This window comes from Rhinolophus hipposideros (genome assembly GCF_964194185.1).
Source record: "Rhinolophus hipposideros genome assembly, chromosome: 7".
Lineage (NCBI taxonomy): Eukaryota > Metazoa > Chordata > Mammalia > Chiroptera > Rhinolophidae > Rhinolophus > Rhinolophus hipposideros.
In genome coordinates, this window is record NC_138053.1 from 72,161,398 (window position 1) to 72,182,040 (window position 20,643).

The 20,643-nt window shown below is 45.2% G+C and overlaps 1 protein-coding gene across 1 annotated transcript in view; it reads right to left on the bottom strand.

Annotated features, from left to right (window-relative positions):
• NIM1K (NIM1 serine/threonine protein kinase) overlaps positions 1 to 20,643 on the bottom strand; it is a 58,938-nt gene continuing 38,295 nt past the window's right edge. The window contains exons 2-4 of the mRNA XM_081053404.1: positions 18,229 to 19,204; positions 4,944 to 5,212; positions 1 to 2,795 (exon numbers count right to left, since the gene is read on the bottom strand). Of these exons, the coding sequence (XP_080909530.1) occupies positions 2,046 to 2,795; positions 4,944 to 5,212; positions 18,229 to 18,520 (1,311 nt within the window). The 5' untranslated portion in view covers positions 18,521 to 19,204 and the 3' untranslated portion in view covers positions 1 to 2,045. The remainder of the gene's footprint in view (positions 2,796 to 4,943; positions 5,213 to 18,228; positions 19,205 to 20,643) is intronic.

Here is a 20,643-nt window from a genome sequence, read left to right on the forward strand (position 1 = left end):
ACCCACCCAAATCACCCACCTTCACACGAGCAGTGGCGTGGCTCAGCGAAGGCACCAGCTGAGGCAGTACCTGCAGGGTTGAGGTGCTGTTCTCCATGATCCGGTGTACATGCTCTCACAATGGCTGAGAGATTTATCCCCCTATTGTTAAAATACATAGGTCTGGGGACCAATGAGTAGAAGTAGGATTGACTTCTCTCAGCATCGCAATCAGTGACCCACTAGAAGAATTTTTACTTCTCTTTCCTACAACCTAGGCTCAACTAGATGAGAGGTTTTGGTTCTGGGGCCAGGGGAATGCTTTCACTAGGGGACCCAGTAAGGGTCCAGGGAACTGGAATCTACAAACTGTCACATCGTCACTTTAGGCTCTCCATGCCAGTGGACAAGCAGGTAAAAAAAGGAGCTATTATCCTGGTGGAGAGATTGTTGACCCTGAATATCATAAAGAGGTAAAGAGGAGTATGTCTGGAACCCAAGAGATTCCCTGAAGTATCACTTGTGGGCCTCATGGTAACAGCAAGTAGGCAACTGTAGCAACCATGGCCTGACAAGGAAGGGCAAGGCAATGAAAGGCTCAGATCCTTTGATAATAAAGGTCTGGGTCAATCTAGACAGGCTGAAATGCTGGCCAAAGACGAGGGAAATTTAGAATGGGTGAGGGAGGGAGGGAGGGGTGAGTCTAGCCTTCGGACCAGCTGCAGTAATGACTGTCACTTAGTGGTTTTCAAAGTGTCCCTGACTAGCAACTGCAGCATAACCGAAACTCATTAGAAATACACATTCTTCGGCCCCACCCCAGATGTAGTGAATCAAAAACTTGGGGGTGGGGCTCACAGTCTGTTTTGACAGGCCCTCCGGGTGATTCTGATGCACTAGAACTTGAGGACCACTGCTGTAGCTTGTTCTACTAATCCTGCAGCATTAAGTCCCACCCCCTAGAGGAAGATGACTAATGGACGGGCTTAGAGCAGGAATCTGAGTAGAGCCAGTGATGGGGATGTAGGACAGCCCCTCAGCTACACTTCTTCCTCCAGGCACCGATGCAGTGACATTTCCATGCAGGCTCCTACATGAGCACATCTTGTCTCAGGTCAGTGGTGTGTATCTCTTCCCGCTCCAGGGCTTCTCTGACACTAGGCATGGGAAGCACAGGGAACGCATTTGGCCCTCACACAGCGTAATCTGGAAGTTCAGGGCAGGCAACACGGTGGGACCACTCGGCCAGTGGTGAGCAGGAGCTCATGGATAAATGTTTTCCCCTTTTGTTCCTTGGGCAGATACCTGAGAGGTGTTTCCTGAGGCTCCCCAGAATCCTGCAGGACTGAACACCAGTCACCTGTAGCACTGGCCAATTTATATTGGCTTTCCCCGTTTCTCTCCCCTGCCCCTCACGCCTGCTGGCTAGGAGCACTTCCCAAATAAACTACTCTGCATGGAAGCCTTTGTCTTAGGCTCATTTTGGGAAGAAGCCAGTCTATAACCCCTAGCTGCTTCCTGGCATGCTCTTTGCTTGCTTTTCGAGAGTCACTCCTGCTTCTCATTCAGATCTCAGATTGTCATCTATTCAAATTGGCCTTCCCTAGTGATCTAATTGAAAGCAGCAAGCTTCTAATATCACATCACCCTCTTGGAATTCTCTGCATAGCTTTTATCACTATCTAATATCTTTCTTTAAAAACATTCTTTTTGTTAGTGCTTTTGTCTAGCACTAGAATATCCTGCATAAGACAGGAAGAACCCGGCTTTTTAAAATTCTTTGCTGTTTTCCCTGCACCTGAAACAGTGCCTGGTACATAATAGGCACTGAGTAACTATTTCTTGATTAAATGAATGAATGCTAGAGCTTGAGAACAAGAGAAGATCACAAATCAAGTCAGAATAGGAGTCAATAGACTTTTTTCGTGGTGGGGGGACGGAGGGGGGAAGCATACCTTAAATTTAAATTTATTTAAAAATTACAAAAATGTCTCCACCAAGTTGTCCGTGAAAAATTTAAAAGCAGCAACGATGATCTTAGTTAATTACCAACAGTCTAGTGCAATTTATAAAATTGAACAAAATTTGGATGTGTGTCTTATGCTTCTGTAGACACGGGACCCTTTCTTTAGGTCCCTTCCTTTAGGGTCTGGTAGTATCATTACTGGGATACTTTCCGAAGCCTTTTTCCTTTGGACTCTATGTAAAATGATTCGATAGACTCCCGTGATGGAGCTTCGGGCATCTCTCCCGGGGTTATTTCGAATATGCTCTTCTGTAATACCCAAGTGTTCTAAAGTGCTTTTGACCTCATTCTCTTCTTCTTTGAGAGTGCTGGTGTCTGACAAATGTTTGGGGTCCAGTTGGAAAGGTTCCAGAGGGGTGGGGTACGGCACCCCTTGCATCCATTCATTGTGCATGATGGAGTCGATGCCATACCTCTCGGTGGGTACGGGCTGAAGGACTCCCCGGATGAGTTGGAGGCAGGGCTCAGACACGTCCGGAGGCACGTTGTATGTGCCCTCGAGAATGCTCTTCTTCAGTTTGGCCACGGTCTCTGCCCGAAATGGCATGGTGCCGGTCACCATGAAGTACAGAAGCACTCCCAGGGCCCAGATATCCACGTACACGCCCACGTAGTGCTCGTCTCGGAAAAGCTCAGGCGCAGCGTAGGGGGGAGACCCACAGAAGGTATTCAGCATTTCACCTTTTTTACTTACTGTGCTGAATCCAAAATCACCCACCTTTACACAAGTATTACTGGTATAGAATACATTTTCTGCTTTCAAGTCTCTATAAATAATTTGGTTTTCGTGCTGTGGAAGAAGACATGGGAAAATGATCATTTCCAAAGTAAAATACCAACATGAAAAAAATACATCCGTTGCTCTAAAACAGCAAGATGCAGTAATGACAGAAAGTCCATGGAGATTATTCATGCCAGCAAACCTCGAGAGCTGTCCTGTCATAACCTTTAGCCAAACACAACACCTACGTGCCCCAGACATGAAAGTTCTATTCTGTGGAGTGGGTGTTGGGGTCTGTTCCACACTTGTGGACTCAGGAAATTATGCCAGGAATAAGACCCAGATCTTATGAATCTACATGTTCCAAAACAATGAGACAGTAACCCTTCATTTTTGAGGCCATAGATGGGTTTTCCTGGCTGAGCCAGGAAATGTCTTGACTCGGGCCAACCCCAAGAAGGCTTGGAGCACCTCCTCTTGCCGTCCAACCATGCTCCTTTAGGTGGGCTCCTTTACAGAATTCAGTAGAAGGGACGAACGAGACTATGTTTGACAAGCTTCTGGCAGCAGGGCCCACTGTGGGTTGTAAGCACATGCTCCACCCCACCCTTGCATTCTGAAGCCAGACAGACAATCTTGAGGTCCCTTGTCCTGTTCAGTCCTAAGGGCTCGTGGCAAACGGTTTAATGTTACTTTTCCCGATGGGCCTCCTGGGGTAAGAAACCAGGGTTTGGAGCCTGACAGCTTGCTTGACTCCAGGTTTAACAACACCAGCTGTATAATGTGCACATCAGTTTTCTTCTTTGCAAAATGGGACACTGATGGACACCTCGTAAGGCTGTCGTGAGAACTGCACGTGACGCTGTATCTGCAGTGCTCAGCAGGGTCCTGGCACACAGTAAGCACACTCAATAACATTGGGAACTATGTCCATGATTCACCCTTCCTCTTTGCAGACTAGAGAGCTGGGAGAAATGTCAGGGCACACAGCTTCAGAGGACTCAGTCTGTACCCTCTACTGCTGGATTCTCTGCTCTCCCCCCAGATTCCTTTTCCAGGTAGAATATGGAATATTCTTTTCCCATCTGTTCTATTGCATGATATGAGTCTGGCTTGTTCCCTGGCCATGGACAGTTCACCACAATATAGGCCACTTAAATGACAACTGGTGATACCACAAGTCAGGAACACGCCCCACCATCACAACCAGGTTCTTCTCTCTTGCTCACTAGTTTTTCCTCCCCCTTTCCTCCCAACTACTATCTTGGGTCTCTCAGGTCACTAATTCCCCTGCTAATAATTTGTCCAGGAGGTCACTGATCCCCATCCTTGACCCACAACATCCACACAAAGGGGTGAAAAGAAACAGCCTCTTAACTGATATTGACCCCAGGCAAGTGTCTCTTTTCTGCCAGTTGGACTGGGATCTGGGTAAAGAGTCCAGAGCAACCAGTGTTTTGCACTAACAGAGTCATTAAAAGGTAGTCAGGTCTGCAAGTCAACTTCCTCCGGTGTGCCCAGCAATAAGGGCAACAATAGAAAGGGCACAGAAGAAGCGGCTCTTAAAGAAACTAGAGAGTGTGCTTAAGAGTGTGCTTAAGCACATGGCTCTTAAAGGAACTAGAGAGTCTGCTTAAGAAATGATTGCAGAACTGAGATAAGAATGATATAATCAATTATTAATCTGTTGAGCACAGAGGCAGCAAGAGCTAAAGGAGTTCACCAAAGTCAAGAAAGATCGATGTGTGCTGATGTGAGATTCAACAAAGTTTCAGTGACAGACAAAACTGAAGTGGGTCATGAAGCATGGATAGGATTTGTCATGCGAGATGTGTTAACAAGGGAGAGGAAATCTCTGACACAAGGTTAGGAAGGCAAGACAATGCAGCAGTAAGGAGCCAGCTCTCTGGGCAGTGGAAGACGGAGGTGGAGAAATGGGTGTGGCCAACGAGTGGGTGGTGGTCATCTGGCTGCCCTGACTGACTCCTGCCGACTGTCCCAAGCCCAGAGGCTGCCCTATCACTGCAGAGCCCTGGGCATTGCTTCAGAGGCAAGGAGCATGATCCCAGCCGGGCTTCTGACTCTCCCAGAAGGGACTACTTTCTGCCCTTGTGGGACTAAAGCCCCCTGTGATGCTTGGATGATGGAACACTAAAGCCCCATGCTCCCTTTGTGGGGGGGATGTAAGCGAGACTCGCATTCCTCACCCCCGCTCACCATGTGCTTCACGGCAGATACAATCTGGGAGAAGATGAGCTTGCTTTCTGGTTCTGAGAGCTTCCCTTCGGAGCTAATTTTGCCAAAGAGTTCCCCACCCCCTGCATACTCCATGACCAAGTGGAGCTTGGAGAGGGTCTCCACGACTTCGTAAAGGCGGATGATGTTGGGGTGGTGCAGTTTCTCCATGCTGGAGATTTCGCGGGATAGTAGCCGTTGGGTTTTCTGGTCCAACTTGGTCTTGTCCAAGATCTTAATGGCCACCTTTTCTGGGGGAAGAAAAAAAGTCAAAGCATGTGCCAGTGTTCACAGGCTCACAGAAATTTAGACCTGGAAGGGACCTAGATCAGCCCCTTTATTTTACTAGACACACACATGAAAAGACTGTGCCCGGGCTCACAGAGCTCATCAGTGGTGATGAGAGAGCAAAATTCTTCAGTTTAACATCAGTGCTTATCCCTCCCTGATTATCAGTGTGTCTTCCACTCACAGGTTTTATGCCCACTTCTGACTCCCAGCACAGGAGTCTGATGATCTTTATCCAGTTTCCTGGATAAAGTTAAAGCTCCTTTGCTCAGCGAGAAAGCTCCTCTTATCAGACCCAACCCCTCGTTCCAGCCTCTTCACCCATTACTCCTGTCCCCCATCCTTACTTCCTCCAGGACAATTTCAATCCAACTGCTACAGAAATTTTTATTGTTCCCTGAAAAGGGACTGAATATTCACGCCTGGGATCTTTCCTCTGCCTGGATCATTTCCTTTATCTGGTTCATGCCCCTTCCCCATTCTTTGCTCAGTTAACTCCTGGTGGTCCGTCAAGGCTAGCCTCAGAACCGACCTCTTCCAGGAAGCCTTCTACAACACCTGTCCTTAGCAGCTCATGAAGTCCAGACTTGGTGTATTCTCTGTACTACCACCTTGGCACACTGGTCTATACATGTTGACTCCTCATTGGTCTCTTCCACCTCCCTCCCTCACCGTGTGGGCTGTTGGATCTGACCAGGTCAGTGCCTGGACGCACCGTACTCAGTGTGTGGTGTGTTGGTAAGGACATGAGGACACAGGCCCTGCAGTGTCTGTCGGGCAGTGTATGGCCGGAGGGAGCATGAATTGATATGTGGTTCTGGACCATAGTTTGGTATTTAGATATTGAGAGCCTTAAAAATGGTCACACCCTTTGACCTAGCCATTTCACTTTGGGCAATTAATCTTACAGAAATAATATGACTCCTGTACAAGATTGCCTGGGTATGACTTCTGTGACACTGGTTGGGAAGAGCTTAGGTGTCCAGCAGAGAGATGGCATGCCACGCAGCTATCAAAATAACGATGTTGATCTCTATTTATTGACGTGAAAAGATGTTCAATATGGAACCAGTGAGGAAAAAATACAAATACCACATTTGCATAGAAAAACATCTGACGAGATATTCACCAAAATGTTTAGAATAATTATTTTATTAATAAGGGGATCATGGATAGTTTTCCTTTAAAATTGTTTTCCTTATCTGTATTTTCTGATTTTCCTATAGTTACTTATGCAATCTAATTATACAGTTAATATAGATTAATTGTGTAATAAAAAATGGTTAATGTTTGAAAATGAATTAATCTCTACTCCAAAGTAAACCTTCATTCGTTTTTTTGGTTCCAACTGGACCAGACTTTCTATTAGTTGAGAAGGATTTTCCAGGCAAGTAAATGGGGAGAACAAAATCTCAGGGTGCTTGTTTGACCTACTTGGAAAACAACTGCTTTGAAGAGCGTTGGCACAGTAGTTATCCCCATGAAAATTGACGCTGTTAGTTCAAAATAGGAGTGTTATTGGTATATTAAAGTAGGTCCACGAGGGCTTCTAGAATGGAAAGAGGCAGGGTTCACTGGGGTCTGAGCAGGCCATACTGGGGAAGGAGGAGTCAAGCCATAACCTAGCAGAACCCTCGGGGCTGTAAACTCAGCCCCGGCAATGGACCTTGCCCACTTGTGTTACCCAAAACAGAAACTTCTGGTTTTGTGTAACCTATTGGACGAGCTGTTCTTTGAAGGGCTAGAACAATGAATTCCACCCTTGAATCTGGCAGATGGCAGTCTAAAGAAGAGGCCACTGCTCCTCCCTGGTCCTCCCCCAGCTCAGGCCCCGGCTTCTAAGGAAGTGGTGCCCCTGCCCGCCACCCCTCTCTGCTGCGCGTGCGTGGCCACTGCACACCGTTCCCCACGTTGTGAGTGCTCGAGAATCAGGTCATGCTGCAGTTGAGGCTGCTGTCATCAACCTCCCATTAGCACAATCCTAGTTTTATTCTAGTTTTTAAAAGTTTATATTGGGGTCTTTCTTAGCAAAGGTTGTGCTCCCAGAGTGGGACGTGTGGATGGCCTCACTCTAGTCCGGACCCGTCTCCTCCACTGTGTGGTAAATCAGATTACAGCCATGCCTCACAATATACATGCATTGTCAAATACAACATTTAAAAAGCCCTGGGATTCCGAATTGTCATTGAGAGATAGAAAGTGCTGTGCCCTGCTCAAAATCCATTCTTCCAACAAATGTTCAGTTGAGTACCTACTACGCATCAGGCAATGAGAAAAACAGACACTATTCTGACAGTCCAATGAGAAAGAGAATTTGAAAAAAGCGCTTAGTACAAATGTGGCATATGTTAGGAAGGGGTACAGAGAGGGGAAGGAAAGTTCTCCCCAAGAAAGGACACAGTTGTAACCAGGAAGTGGGAAGGCCCAACACTTGGCCGTGGGAATGGCAGGTGTGTTTGAGGACCTGAGAGGAGCCCCCTATGCTGGACACACAGAATAAGGGGGCGTGGTCCCAAACCAGGCAGGGGTCAGAGAATCCAGAGCCTTGGCAGTTGTGTTAAGAAATGTAGCCTTGGGGGCCGGCCCTGGTGGCTCAGGCAGTTAGAGCTCCATGCTCCTAACTCCGAAGGCTGCCGGTTGGATTCCTATATGGGCCAGTGGGGCTCTCAACCACAAGGTTGCTGGTTCAACTCCTCGAGTCCCCCAAGGGATGGTGGGCAGTGCCCCTGCAACTAAGATTGAACACGGCACCTTGAGCTGAGCTGCCGCTGAGATCCGGATGGCTCAGTTGGTTGGAGCGCATCCTCTCAACCACAAGGTTGCCGGTTCGACTCCCGCAAGGGATGGTGGGCTGCGCCCCCTGCAACTAGCAACAGCAACTGGACCTGGAGCTGAGCTGCGCCCTCCACAACTAAGACTGAAAGGACAACAACTTGACTTGGAAAAAAGTCCTGGAAGTACACACTGTTCCCCAATAAAGTCCTGTAAAAACAAAAAAAGAAAGAAAGAAATGTAGCCTTTATCTTTAGGGCAGTGGAAAGACATTACAAGGTTTTAAGAGAAAGTGTCATAATCTGATTTCCATTTTGGAATGAGTACTGTGGCTGCAGTGTGGGGAATGGGTAGAAGAAGAACAAGCCTGAGAGCAGGACGGTGGTTTAGGAGGTGACGCTAACAATCCCAGAGAGAGGATCTCCTGGTAGTGGCAGGGGAGAGAGAAAGAAGCACACAGATTGGAGAAGTAAACCTGTTCTTTCTCCAAATCTGGTGAAGAGTCTGACACAGGTCTCACCTAGTGGGCAACATATTCCTTAAACCGGGATTTACAAACTCAAATGTCTCTAGAGGCCAGGGGCTAACTGGGTGGCAGGCTTGTGGTGAGACAGTTGGGAGGAATAGGGACTCTGCAGTCCTGACGAGTGCATGCCTCATTGCAAAGGCTCAGCTGCTGCTCAACTTCAGACAATTGCTACTGTTTGGAATGTAGGCTCAGTGTTGTCAAGTCTGATATTTTCAAGAGATGCCAGACATCTGAATTTTATGCAAATCTTTCAATTATTAAGTGTCAGCAACTAATTCAAATTTTTAGACCTAGAATGGACCGTGCAAATATGTCTGCCAGTAACTGGTTGTTGGTTGCTCATGGGGAGGGAGCAGATATTGGAATGTAGCAAAGGCTGCCTTGAGGGGAGCTGAGACTTTCCTTCTAGACAGATGGCCAGCCTGAGTCAGCCTCACAGTGAGGGGCTGGGGGGATAGGTATCAGGACCTCCCTCTCCTTCCTTTGATCCCCTGCAAAGGCTCCCTACAGACCAAAAGCAACTGAAACCCAGAGGATTAAGGAACACTGAATGAAGAACGAAGAACGTCTGGAGGGGCAGACAGAAGAGGTGGGGCACAGCAGGCTTGGAGAGCAAGAGTGAGGGATGCAATGGGGGCACAAAACAAGGAAATGTACCGCTAATTTGTGGGTCAAGGAAGATTGTTAACACTTCCCCTGGAGTCTGACTGTTAGCTAGAAGAAAGTAGAGGGACAGCAATAAGGAGAGGTTCTGATAGTAGGAACGTGTAGGAGAAAAGATGTTGAGGGCAGGAAAGACCCTGGTACCTTAGGGTGATGGTCTATATACTCTTGTGATCGGCTCCCTTTATCAATAAAACATTTTTGAGCACTGCTCTAATATATGTATATTTATTTATAAATTATATGCTTGTAATGCTAATATACATAATCATAGAAATTAAAAAGATATCATTACAAATATAAATGGAAATGCTAAAATTTTCTTCCTGTATCTCAGTGAATCATCTTGGGCACCACCTAGGTATGTGCACCCCACTTTGGAGACCACTCAGGGTCACCAGTGACCTCCAAGCTGCTAAAACCAATGGGCAGTTCTCAGGCTTCATCCTTCCTCCCCGAAACACCTTTCCCTCTTGGTTTCTGGGACAACACATATCTAGTTTTTCTCCTACCTCTTGCCACTTCCTGTACAGCTCCTTTGTTGTGTCCTTTTCATCTCTGTAGCCTCTAAATGTTGGCTGCCTGAAGGCTTCGTCCTTGGACCTCTTCTCTCTAATCATTTCTTTAGTGACCCTGGCTGCATCAACACCCCTGCCTACAGGACCTCTCCACTTGGTTGTGTTAGTTTGGGTTCTGCCAGAAACAGGTCCTAAGGCAGGGATTCAATTGCAAGTAAATAATGAAGGAGGCGACTCCAGGAAACACTAGTGGAAGAATGAGGAAATGAGATAGGAAAGGAAAGGCAGCCAATAAAGGGGATGTTAGCAGTTAGTCCTACTAAGTTATCATGGGCAAGTTTCATTGTGGGAAGAGTGAGAGAGCTGGGGGTACTTATACATCAACTACTGCCAGTAACTAGTTGTTGGCTGCGGGATATTAATCCCCCTGTGTTTCTGGCCTCCCATGCTTACAGGAAGAGAAAGCCCAGAGGCAAAGAGATGGAGAGACTGGCATTTTGAAGGTCAGGCCTGCAGGCAACTGAAATGGTAAGGCCCAAGGAGACTGGGACAGCACCAACAGGATGTGCCCCGTATTGTAATAGATGTGTGATAGGCCAGTCCAACATAACGTGTTCAACACTGAGCACTCCATCTCCCTCTTCCCCAAACCTGCTCCTCCTACAGGCTTCCCAACTTCAGTAAATGCAAACTCTATTCTTGCCATTGTCCGGACAAAAATCTTGAGTATTTGACTCTTTTCCTTTATATTCCATTTTTCAACCTTCTATATATAGCCAGAGTGCAGCCATTTCTCAGCATTTCACTGCTATGTTCCTAGTCCAAGCCACCATTGTCTCTTGCCTTGATTATTGCAGTAGGTTCCCAATTGATCTCTCCTTTCTGCCTTTGACCCCTTGCAGTCTGTTTTCAACAAAGCAGCCAGGGTGATCCTGTTAAAGCCTAAGCCAGATCATGTCACTTCTCTGCTCCCTCTAAAGGCTCTGGTTTCAGTCATAGGAAAGCCAGTCCTTACTATGACAGACTGGTCCTACATGATCTGGTCCTTGCAACTCTCTGCTCTCATCCCCCTCAGCCATTTCTAGAATATGACGGCCTTGGCACTCCTGTACTCGCTGTTCCCTCTGACTGACTGCTTTCCCCCAAGTACATCCATGGCCAACTCCCTTACTTTTTTCAGTTGAATTATTACATCCTTAATAAGTCTGTCTCTGGCCAACTTACCTAAATCTGCAGCCCTCAGTGCTCCCTGTTTCCCTTCCTGCTCTCATCACTTATCACTACATAATATAATGAATATTTTACTGACTTACTTTTGTCTGCCTCTCTCCACTAGAATATAAACTGCACAGGACAGAGATTATTGTCTGTTTTATTCACTGCTGTATCTCCAGTCCCGAGAAGAGAGCCTGTTATACAATGGGTGCTCAACAAATATTTGTTGAATGAATGATCTCATTTAATCCTTACAAGAACCCAGGGCAAGTATGAGCATCACACTAAACCCTCAAATTTGTGCTTTACTTTTTCATTTATTATCATGTGCTACACAACTTCCATGGTATATACTCTTCATAATCATGATTTTTAATTGCTATGTAACCTTCGATCCAGTGTGTGTGCTTTCATTTATTTGACCATTCCTATATTGTTGGATCATAAAGATTATTTTGAGTCCTTCGCACTACAAATAGTGACACAATGAACATTTTTTGGTTATCATATTTCTAATACTGGACTTATTTTTAGGATGGATTCACAAAAGCCACTTACTATTTTTAAAATAAGAAAACACAACTTGCTGGTTTAATGAATGTGTTCAAGAGGAGGGACTACTTTTTAAAAATCAGTGGGCCTTCTCTATTAAGCTTTACTAGAGACTGCGTTAGTTCCCCAGTCCTGTCCTCCTAAGGGATTGCAGCATAGACAACCCATCAGAGAGCACTGCCATGCATTGCTCCCTCTAATATCTCTTCCCCATCAACACTGGATTTTCATGAGAAGTTAGTAAATGCACTTAATTCACCAAGTATTTGTTGAATGTTTATTACCTATAATGCATGTGGGGAAGCTCCAAGAATCAATACGATGCAATGTCTAGCACCAAGGAGCTTGTGACCAGGACACCCAAGACTTTCGCCATTTCCGGGACTTATTAAGCTCCAAATCTTGATTTCTCACTCATACTTTTCTTGGTCTCCAAGATGGCTGTCATTCACTTCATGACCTCCATGTATCTCCAAGCCAATGCTTCCCAGTCTTTGTTCTCAAATCCATCTGTTCTCCTGTATTCACCATTGACTGCTAAGTCATTAAAGCTGGAGACCTGGGTGTCATCTCCGTTTCTTCCTCTGCCTTGTCTTCCCCGGCTGTCCCCCATGCAATGGACCACAAGGTTTTCCAGTATTCTAAAATATTTCTCAAATGCATCCCTTTGTCTCCATCCTCATTGCCACTTCCAGAGTTGAAAGGGACATCATCATTCATCTGGATCATTAGACTAATATTTTATTCTGATTTCTCTGACTCCTCTCACACCCAATTTCAATTCAACTTCACCTTCTTCACTGAAATCAAATTATATGAATCACTCGTATTAATTGCTTGCTTTAAGCTCTTCAATGTCTCCCCAATAACAAAATGACAATATTCAAGTATGTAAGAAGATTCTCCATGACCTAGCCCTTGCCTATATTACCCACCATATCTCCCACTCCTCAATGACTACCCCCAGGCTCCAGCTTCACTGAATTACTTTTAAATCTCCAAATACCCCAACACTGGTACATATCTCCATGTACTTTACATCCTCTGTCTGCCTGGAGTTCCCTTTCCCCTGTGTCCTATGTAATTTCTCCTCAAACCTCAATATCCCACACAAGCCTTTCCTGGTCAACTGACCCTTTCCTGAAGTCCTCGGGCACAGTTGAGCACATCCTTTGTTCCTTACTCAGTGACAGCACTTATCAATTGTTTCTTATTTGTCTCCGTTACATATTGCAAGTCCCTATCAGGCTAGAGCTGTATTTTATTCATCTCTTTAAGGCCCAGAGCAAAGTATGGATACAGGAGAGTTTATTAGATTTTTTAAAAGAGGAATAAATGAACTGATGAATAAATAAATAGAGAGAGGAGAATAAAGGGTTCTGGAAACATGAGACTAGAGTAAGAGAGAGGAAGACCAGGTCAGGAAGGGCAGCAAAAGAGAAAGGGCCAGGCACCGCTGCTTCTTTTACTTTTGTTTGTGACAACAGATGGGACATAAAATATGCAGAAGCTGAGTACATCATCTCTTTCAAGAAATTTCTGATCAGCCTTAAAGAGGACTCATGATGTCTTCAGCCTGCCCTATCAGCTTGCAAGGCCCAAGGGAATCTGAGCTGTTAGCTATAAAAATAAACTCTAACCAGCAGGGACCTGTGTTGGAGCCTTCTTTCTAGAGATCAGAGCAGCTGGCACCTTTCTTAAAACTACTGTCCTAGGAGCTGCCCCTGGCACTGAAACCCTCTGCTCTCCTAGGAATCATCTCCTTATCTTATCTAGACTGTCTACATTTCCTAGAAAACCTGATGACAATTCTGGGCAAGTTGGCTTTGTGTGTTTATGCAAATCACTGTCCATATGACATAATCTGACATGGGCACGCAATGAGACAGGGTATTTGAAATTCCCAGCAAAGCTTTCTAACCCACTCACTGATAAATCTCCTTCCTCTTTTAGAGGTAAAGATTTTAAAGGAATAGCCCTTCTTTCTCTCTATTCCAGCTAGCTCAGGGTAGTCAAACATGCTCTCTCCTTTTATAAGCCAGTCTTTTCGTCTTGACTCGTCATCATCCCTGGAGATGCTATTTCCCATTACGTGAACTGTCATGTCTTTCTTCATCCCCTCACATCAATTTGCACCTGGGTTTCCCCCTCCTTCACACTTCTTAGTTCCTTTCATCCTCATTTTCCTACTTATTCCTTGACTAGGGAGCTCACTGAGGGGTAGAACGCCAGAAAAGAGATGAAGCCTGGGACTAGAACTAGGCCATTATGGGATGGGCCTGCAAATCGGGAGGTGAAGTCCGGGATTTGTTGCTCAGTCTAATGTGCTCAGTTACCTGCCATTCTGTTTTCTGGCTTGTTTAAACTTGCTTGTTGAACTGATTTGCCCACTGCCTGTGCTTGGCCTTCTTCGCCTTTAGCACACACTGTCCCATCACCAGAGGGGTATCTTGTACCTTTGGCAATAGAGCTACTCTGTGGCAGGTTAGAAGTGAGGAGAGCATGTGAATGAGGCCACTCATTAATGTTCCTGCACAACAGGAAAATGCTGGGTTCTCCAACACTCAAGGGACTAGAATTAACTTAATTTCATAATATTGCAGACAAGAAACCTGTGGAATTCAAAAAGAAAGTCACTATGAAAATACCAATTGTTGTTGTTCTTCCTCTTTCTTTTGTCCACCCCACATAATAGCCGGTCTACAGGATTAAATACTTCCTTGGGGCAATTTCCCCATTTGGCTGGCGATTGTGTCTATGGTGGCTTTATCTGCTGATTTGCCCCGCTTCCTACTCTCCCTTCTCAGGGACACTTCTTTGGACCTTGGGCTCTGCTGAGAAAGTAGTGTGTGTAGTATCATGTGACCCTAAGGACTGCAGCTGACTTGACACGGGCATGCCCTTGACTCCAAGGAAGCCTATCACTGACAGGCCAATGAGCAGTCACATTCTCTCTCGTGAAAAGCTGAGCTGAAATAGAATGAAACCAGTGGGATGGAGACAGGCAAGAAAGCTGAAAGAGAGTATATAGATGGGAGCAGCCATTCTCGGCCATGTGTCCTCTGACACTGGGGCAAAGAAAGACATTCTGCAGAAAGAAGTATGAAGATGGAACACATTCGTTAAGGGAAGGAGAAATGAGAGAGCTTACCGCCACAGAGAAAGAGAAGGGGATGAAGACAGTAACATCTTTCCTGGCTCTACTTTCCTGCTGTGGGTCCACAGAATTCCCCTGAACACAATACATCACCTTTCAAAGTGAGCTAATTCGGGGAGGCTTCTGTTCCATGAATGGCATGGCACGTAATTTAGGCCTAAAGGACCCACACTTCATTAAAAGCAGACTAGTAATAGCATGCAATGAATATTATGTGCTCTGTCTAGGCATGTGGTATTCAATATATTACATTTGAAAGTTTTGCTCCTCCCAGCAATCCTATGTAGCTGATATATATTCCTCATTTATACATGAGGAAATCGAGACACAGAGTGGTAAAATACCTTGTTCAGGTCACACAGCTAGAGAAAAAAAGAATTGGAATTCCACCCAGGTCTGGCTGACGCCAAAGCCAGTTATCTTCTGCCACTTAAAGGGCAGATCTTAGACACTGAACAGGGAGAAGGACAAGAAGTTAGCGGGCTGCAAGAGCCCTTCTCTGAGTCTTGGGTGTATACTTTTTCTCCCTAACTGTTTCCTGTTTTCTCGGCCCTTCTGCAGGCATTTTAAGGGCAGAACCACTCCTTGGGAGTATTGCCACAGGAGAGAAGAATGGTCTGTGAGGGGGTCAGCATCTGGCTGGGGTCTGGTGTTAGAGAAAGCAGGGGACCCCATGTAGCTACCGTGTTTCCCCAAAAATAAGACCTAGCCAGGTCATCAGCTCTAATGCATCTTTTGGAGCAAAAAATTATATAAGTCCCTTCTATTCTATTATATTATAATATATTATATTAAACACCCAGTATCATATTATATCATATCATGTCATATCATATCATATCATATCATATCATATCATATTATATCATATCATATCATATCATCATATCATAGCATATTCTATTAAAATAAGACCGGGCCTTACATTAATTTTTGCTCCAAAGGACGCATTAGAGCTGATGATCCGGCTAGGCCTTATTTTCGGGGGAACACAGTAGCTGATTCAGGGCAGAGTGAAAGAGTGGCCTCCTCCACACTGCACCAAAATCCGAGGTAGCTAGGTGGAGTGAAAAGAAAACTGATTTCTAGACCTGTCTCTGCTGTGACCTCGGAACAGTCACTTCTGGGCTTCCATTTCCTTATTTATAAAACATAGGAGGACTAGATGAGGTTAGTGTTTCCCAAAGTGAAACCTTTAACACTCATGGGGTATGAAATAATTTTAGTGCATGGAAACAGCCTTAAATAGCACTGAATCACAGCATGAGAACGTTATTCCCGTGTTAGTTCTCTTTTAGTTCTCCTAATTAAGGCAAAGAGAAAGCTTCAGATTGGTTGTTGGCGTATTTTAAATTACTTTCCATTACTTGGTAATTTTCCTTTAAAACTTTTTAAAAGATGCTAAGTTCATAGATTTAAAAATTTCTCACCACACACAAAAAAACTAATTGTGTGAGGTGATGGGTGTGTTAAATAACCTTATTATAATTATTTAACAATATATACATATATAAAATCACTGTGTCGTATACCTTAAACTTACATAATGTTATATATAAATTATATCTCAGTAAAGCTAGGAAAATAAATAAGTAAATGAGCAAACAAAACATTTCACTTGTTTGCATTGTATTTATTTTTACCATTACCTCTATTCAAGTGATGTTGATTTTTTATTATTTTAATAATATTGAATTTCCTTTTGAAATAAGTTTATTTCAATAAAAAATAGAGGTGTACCAATGATAGCTATCATTTATTGAATGGCTACTACATGCCATGTACTTCATATATGTTATTTCTAATGGTTCCAACAACTCCAAGATAAGAATCGTTATCTCTAGTTTATAGCTGAGGTGACTGAGGACCAAAAAAGTCCTCGTCGTATACACGAAGTCAGATGCCTAGTCAATGACTGAACGAGGATTTGAAACAAATTTATCGGATGCTGAAATCCATGTTCTTCCTACTGTGCCACTCACTGTGCTTCCTCTGCACTGGATTCTAACATCTGAACCCACACTCTGGAAACCGCTCCAAGTGGGCCGCATCCAGCAGGCTTGGAGCAGACTTTTGCCTCTGTGACCTCTTTGCTGCACTGGACACTCTCTCTGCTCTGACTTCCTGTCCTGGGTTGCCTTTATCCAACTTCTCCCCTCTCCTTCATAACCATGTCATCCATCTCAATTTCTGGCCCCTCATCCCCATGTGTTTGATCTTTTTTCTTTCATTCTTGCTCTAGGTCACTGAAAAGTAACCTCTGTCCCAATCAGATTTGAGTTACAGCACTAGACCCACTTGTCTGAGTCAAGTACGCACTGTTACCGACTACATTGTATAAGGGAAGATCTGAGGCTCACAGGACTGGAACGTACCCAGGTAAGTAAGGTGAATAGCCGAAACGTAATGACGTGAACCCAGAAACTCGGCTCAGAGCAACATTTAAGGGGACATGGAGCTCCAGTGACTGGGGAGTGTAGGTGTGCATGCATGTGTGTGGTGCTTATGGTGCTTTTTCTATAAGGACCAAACATAAGGATGGGAGGGACATGGGATGGGGGTTGGAGAAGAAACAAAAACAAAAAACAGCTCCTATAAGAAAAGAGTGGCCTTGGAGGCACAGTGGCAGGCTGGGTCCCAGGAGAGAAAATATCCATATGGGACTCTAAGGGAGAGGGTAGAGCCTTAGGAAGTCAGTAAATTGTACCGAGTTGCAAGAAAAGGAACCGAGTTCCTTTTCTGTCTTGTAACTAACTCTCTTCTGATAATGTCCAGGCTTCAGCTCAGTTAGAGGTAACTTGGGGAACTGCCCACACTAGGTTGGGGCAGCAAGAAGCTGCTGGGCTCTACCCAGTTCCTTCCTGAGGCCAGAGTGGTGGGCACTGCGGGTCTAGAATCCAGAGGACCTGGTAGCCAAGCAAGTGTCGGTCTTTGGTAGAGAGCAAGGAACCCAGCAACAATGAGAACTGGTACAGAGTAGACTGAAGCGGAGAAGGTCTGGAGATCAAATCCCTGTCTCAAAAATGTAACGGAAGTAGCAGCTCGGGTAAGGAGGGGAGACCAGACCCTAACGTCCACTGACAGTGGCAATCCAGGAGGTCTCCTGTGTCAATCCAGGAGGCCATTCTGTGTCACTGGTATTGACACACAAATAAAAACAGAAGTTATACGAAGTACTTGGAATATGAGTTGCGTTGGAACCAAGACACACTCCACTTTGTTTCTCCAAGTGAAGCAGGACAGATTCCCCTCAATGTTTGAGTGAGTTCAACCACATGGTCCAGTGGGAGAGTTTTTGAAGTCAAAATCATCTAAGATTAAATTGCTCAAGCCACAATTAATGTCTTTGGATCTTAGTTTCCCTACCTGTAAAATGGGAAGAAAAGCACCGACCTCACACCAGTACTGTGCAAATTAACTGAGATAACAAGGGAAAGCGGCTGGCACCAGGCTTGTGCCTAGCAGGGGCTCAATGACATCGCTTCACTTGCTTTCTGGGCTCTGGACTCCTAACCCTTCCCCAAACTAGGTCCCGATACCACAGCGGATCATCCTTGAGAGGTCATATCCTACCTTTGGTTAGGGAGTGAATCCCAAGCTTGACTTGGGAGAAGTTCCCACTTCCGATTTCCCCTCGGATTCGGTAGAAGCCGATCCGTTTCCCCAGCGTGATCTCTCTCACCACCTTCTCATCTTGGGACATGTCCTGTGTCAGCTTCTCGAAGGGTGTCAGCTGGTGAGCCTGTCCCTCCTCCTCCTCCTTGTCGCACTCCGTCTGACAGCCACTTTCCACGCTGTCCCGGCGATCCCACCTGGCATAGTGGGGCTGCACCAGACCACCTCCATTCACATACACCGCCGTCATCCTCACTGCAGGCTCACGTCTCCATCTCAGCCAAGAGGCACCGATCAAAGGCAGGTTGGTGAGGCATGCAAGAGCCCAGGGGCTGGGAGATGGGAGGTCAGGACTGCCAGGGAGCCGGGTCCATGAGACTCGCCTGCGCACGTCAGAGGAGGGCAGAGGCAAATGGGCCAGCAGAGCCTACGCAGCCCAACCCAAGGCTGCCTGCCTCACTCGAGACATTTCATACCTTCTTTCAGGTTGAACTTCCCAGCTCTAACTGTGCAATCAGGCTCCTATCCAGTTACCACAGTCACTTCCCTGGAAGTTTTTGGACAGCCATGCAGTCTGATGTTTTGTGGTAGGTGCCTGTATCCCAGGACCAAAGCTCCAGTTTGCTATTTTCTTCGAAGGCCAGAGAATCTCTCACTCTCATGCGTAAAAGCCCTGCAGAGCCGCGCAGGTCCCAGCTGCTGGCACTTATCTCTGACCTTCATTTTGCATTTCTCTTGCTGGCAGGTCGCCGGGCTCTGGAGACCTAATAATCTAGATCTCAGGAAAGAAGAAACCTGCAAATCAGCCCTCTGGTCACACGGGCAGCCAGAGAAGGATTAAACCCCTGCAGTGTCACTTTAGCCGGCCTTTATTTAGATGAGCCTTCCTCTAATCCGTGAGCTGTCTCAAAAATTTGGCAGGTGCTGGTTCCTCCTAAGAACAGAGAGTAAGAAAATTTATTAGCCCAGGCTAATGCACTGTCCAAGTTTTATGATGGATGTGGAACTGCATTGTAAGCATTAATCTAAAAAGTACTATTTAAATTTCAGTTATGACTCATACAGTAGTAAATGCTTGAATACATATGATTTAGTAAGGAAAAAGTGATCATTCACACACTCCTCGATCTACATGTTGTAAAAGCCCTCACAGTCTGTAAATATTTCTAGCAAAACAATTTTTCTATTTCTTGACATTTAGGAAAATATGCATTGGATTGCCTTGGGTTGCTTTAAAGCCAGACTTTAAGAATTATAATATGATAGTAATGATGATAAAGATCTTCTATTAATATCAGTTTTCAAAAGTTCTTATGTTGTGTCAAATAACAGTATGTTATATTTCCTTTGTACTCTATGTTCTCCCACAACTTTTCCTATACTGGTTGTTCCTGCTATTTCTGTGTCATTCTTTGACAAAGGCTAATTTCTCTCCTAGGATTATTTTCTGGGTATTCCTGATCAGGTGTCAGCCTCTGGGCCCAACAGCTCATTTTGAAGGTGCAGAAACAGAGGGTATTGTTACCAAGGGTAAAAGTCTATGGCATCCTCAGTGATAAGAAATACTGCCAAGCTAGAATGTCTTCCTGACCTTTTTTCCTGCACCCTCTAGTAAGAAATAATCACTTCCTTTCTGCATCCCCACAGCACTTTATGTATTTTCCAAAATGTCTCATCCCTGTGAAGGTGGGAACTGAGTTTAATTGATCTATATGCCCTTCCCCTATCCTGTCATGGAGCAGTGTCCTACATAAAGAAAACATTCGCTAAATGTATTTTGAACTTGATTTTTGGATTTCAGCATTCTGAACCAAAAACCTGAGTGAAAACATGAAAAATGTGAATTTCCAATTCTGTTCGATGCTATCACATGATTGCAGTTAAGTATAGGGCTACTTATATTGTTACTGCGGTTAAGTAGGGGGTTCCCTGATAAAGGTACGTGAGGACAGGAGAGAGGAGACTGCTCCCCAGCACCATTCCTGTTTCTGCAGAGGGGAAGGGGAAGCTGAAAGGATAAAGGATAGAGGTTTAAGGGGGCTGGGTATTAGTAACCACACACATCTCTAGGTTAGAGTCTGATTAGGATGTTTTAAAAGATGCTCTTAATAGGAAAGATCCTTATTAGGTTGAGGAAAATCTAAGTCTGGTTCTTAAGCTTTCTGGGGTCATGGGCTCCTTTGAGATACTACGGAAATCTATGACCTTATCCCCAGGAGAAAAGCAGACACACATAATTCGTGCCCAATTTTAAGGGGTTCACAGACCCTCTGAAAGCCATCCCTGAACCTCATATTAAGAAGCTCTCTGGCACTAGATATCCTCAGATCCCTGGCAGAAACAGAACACAGACGTGAAGTGGGGTTGCATGAA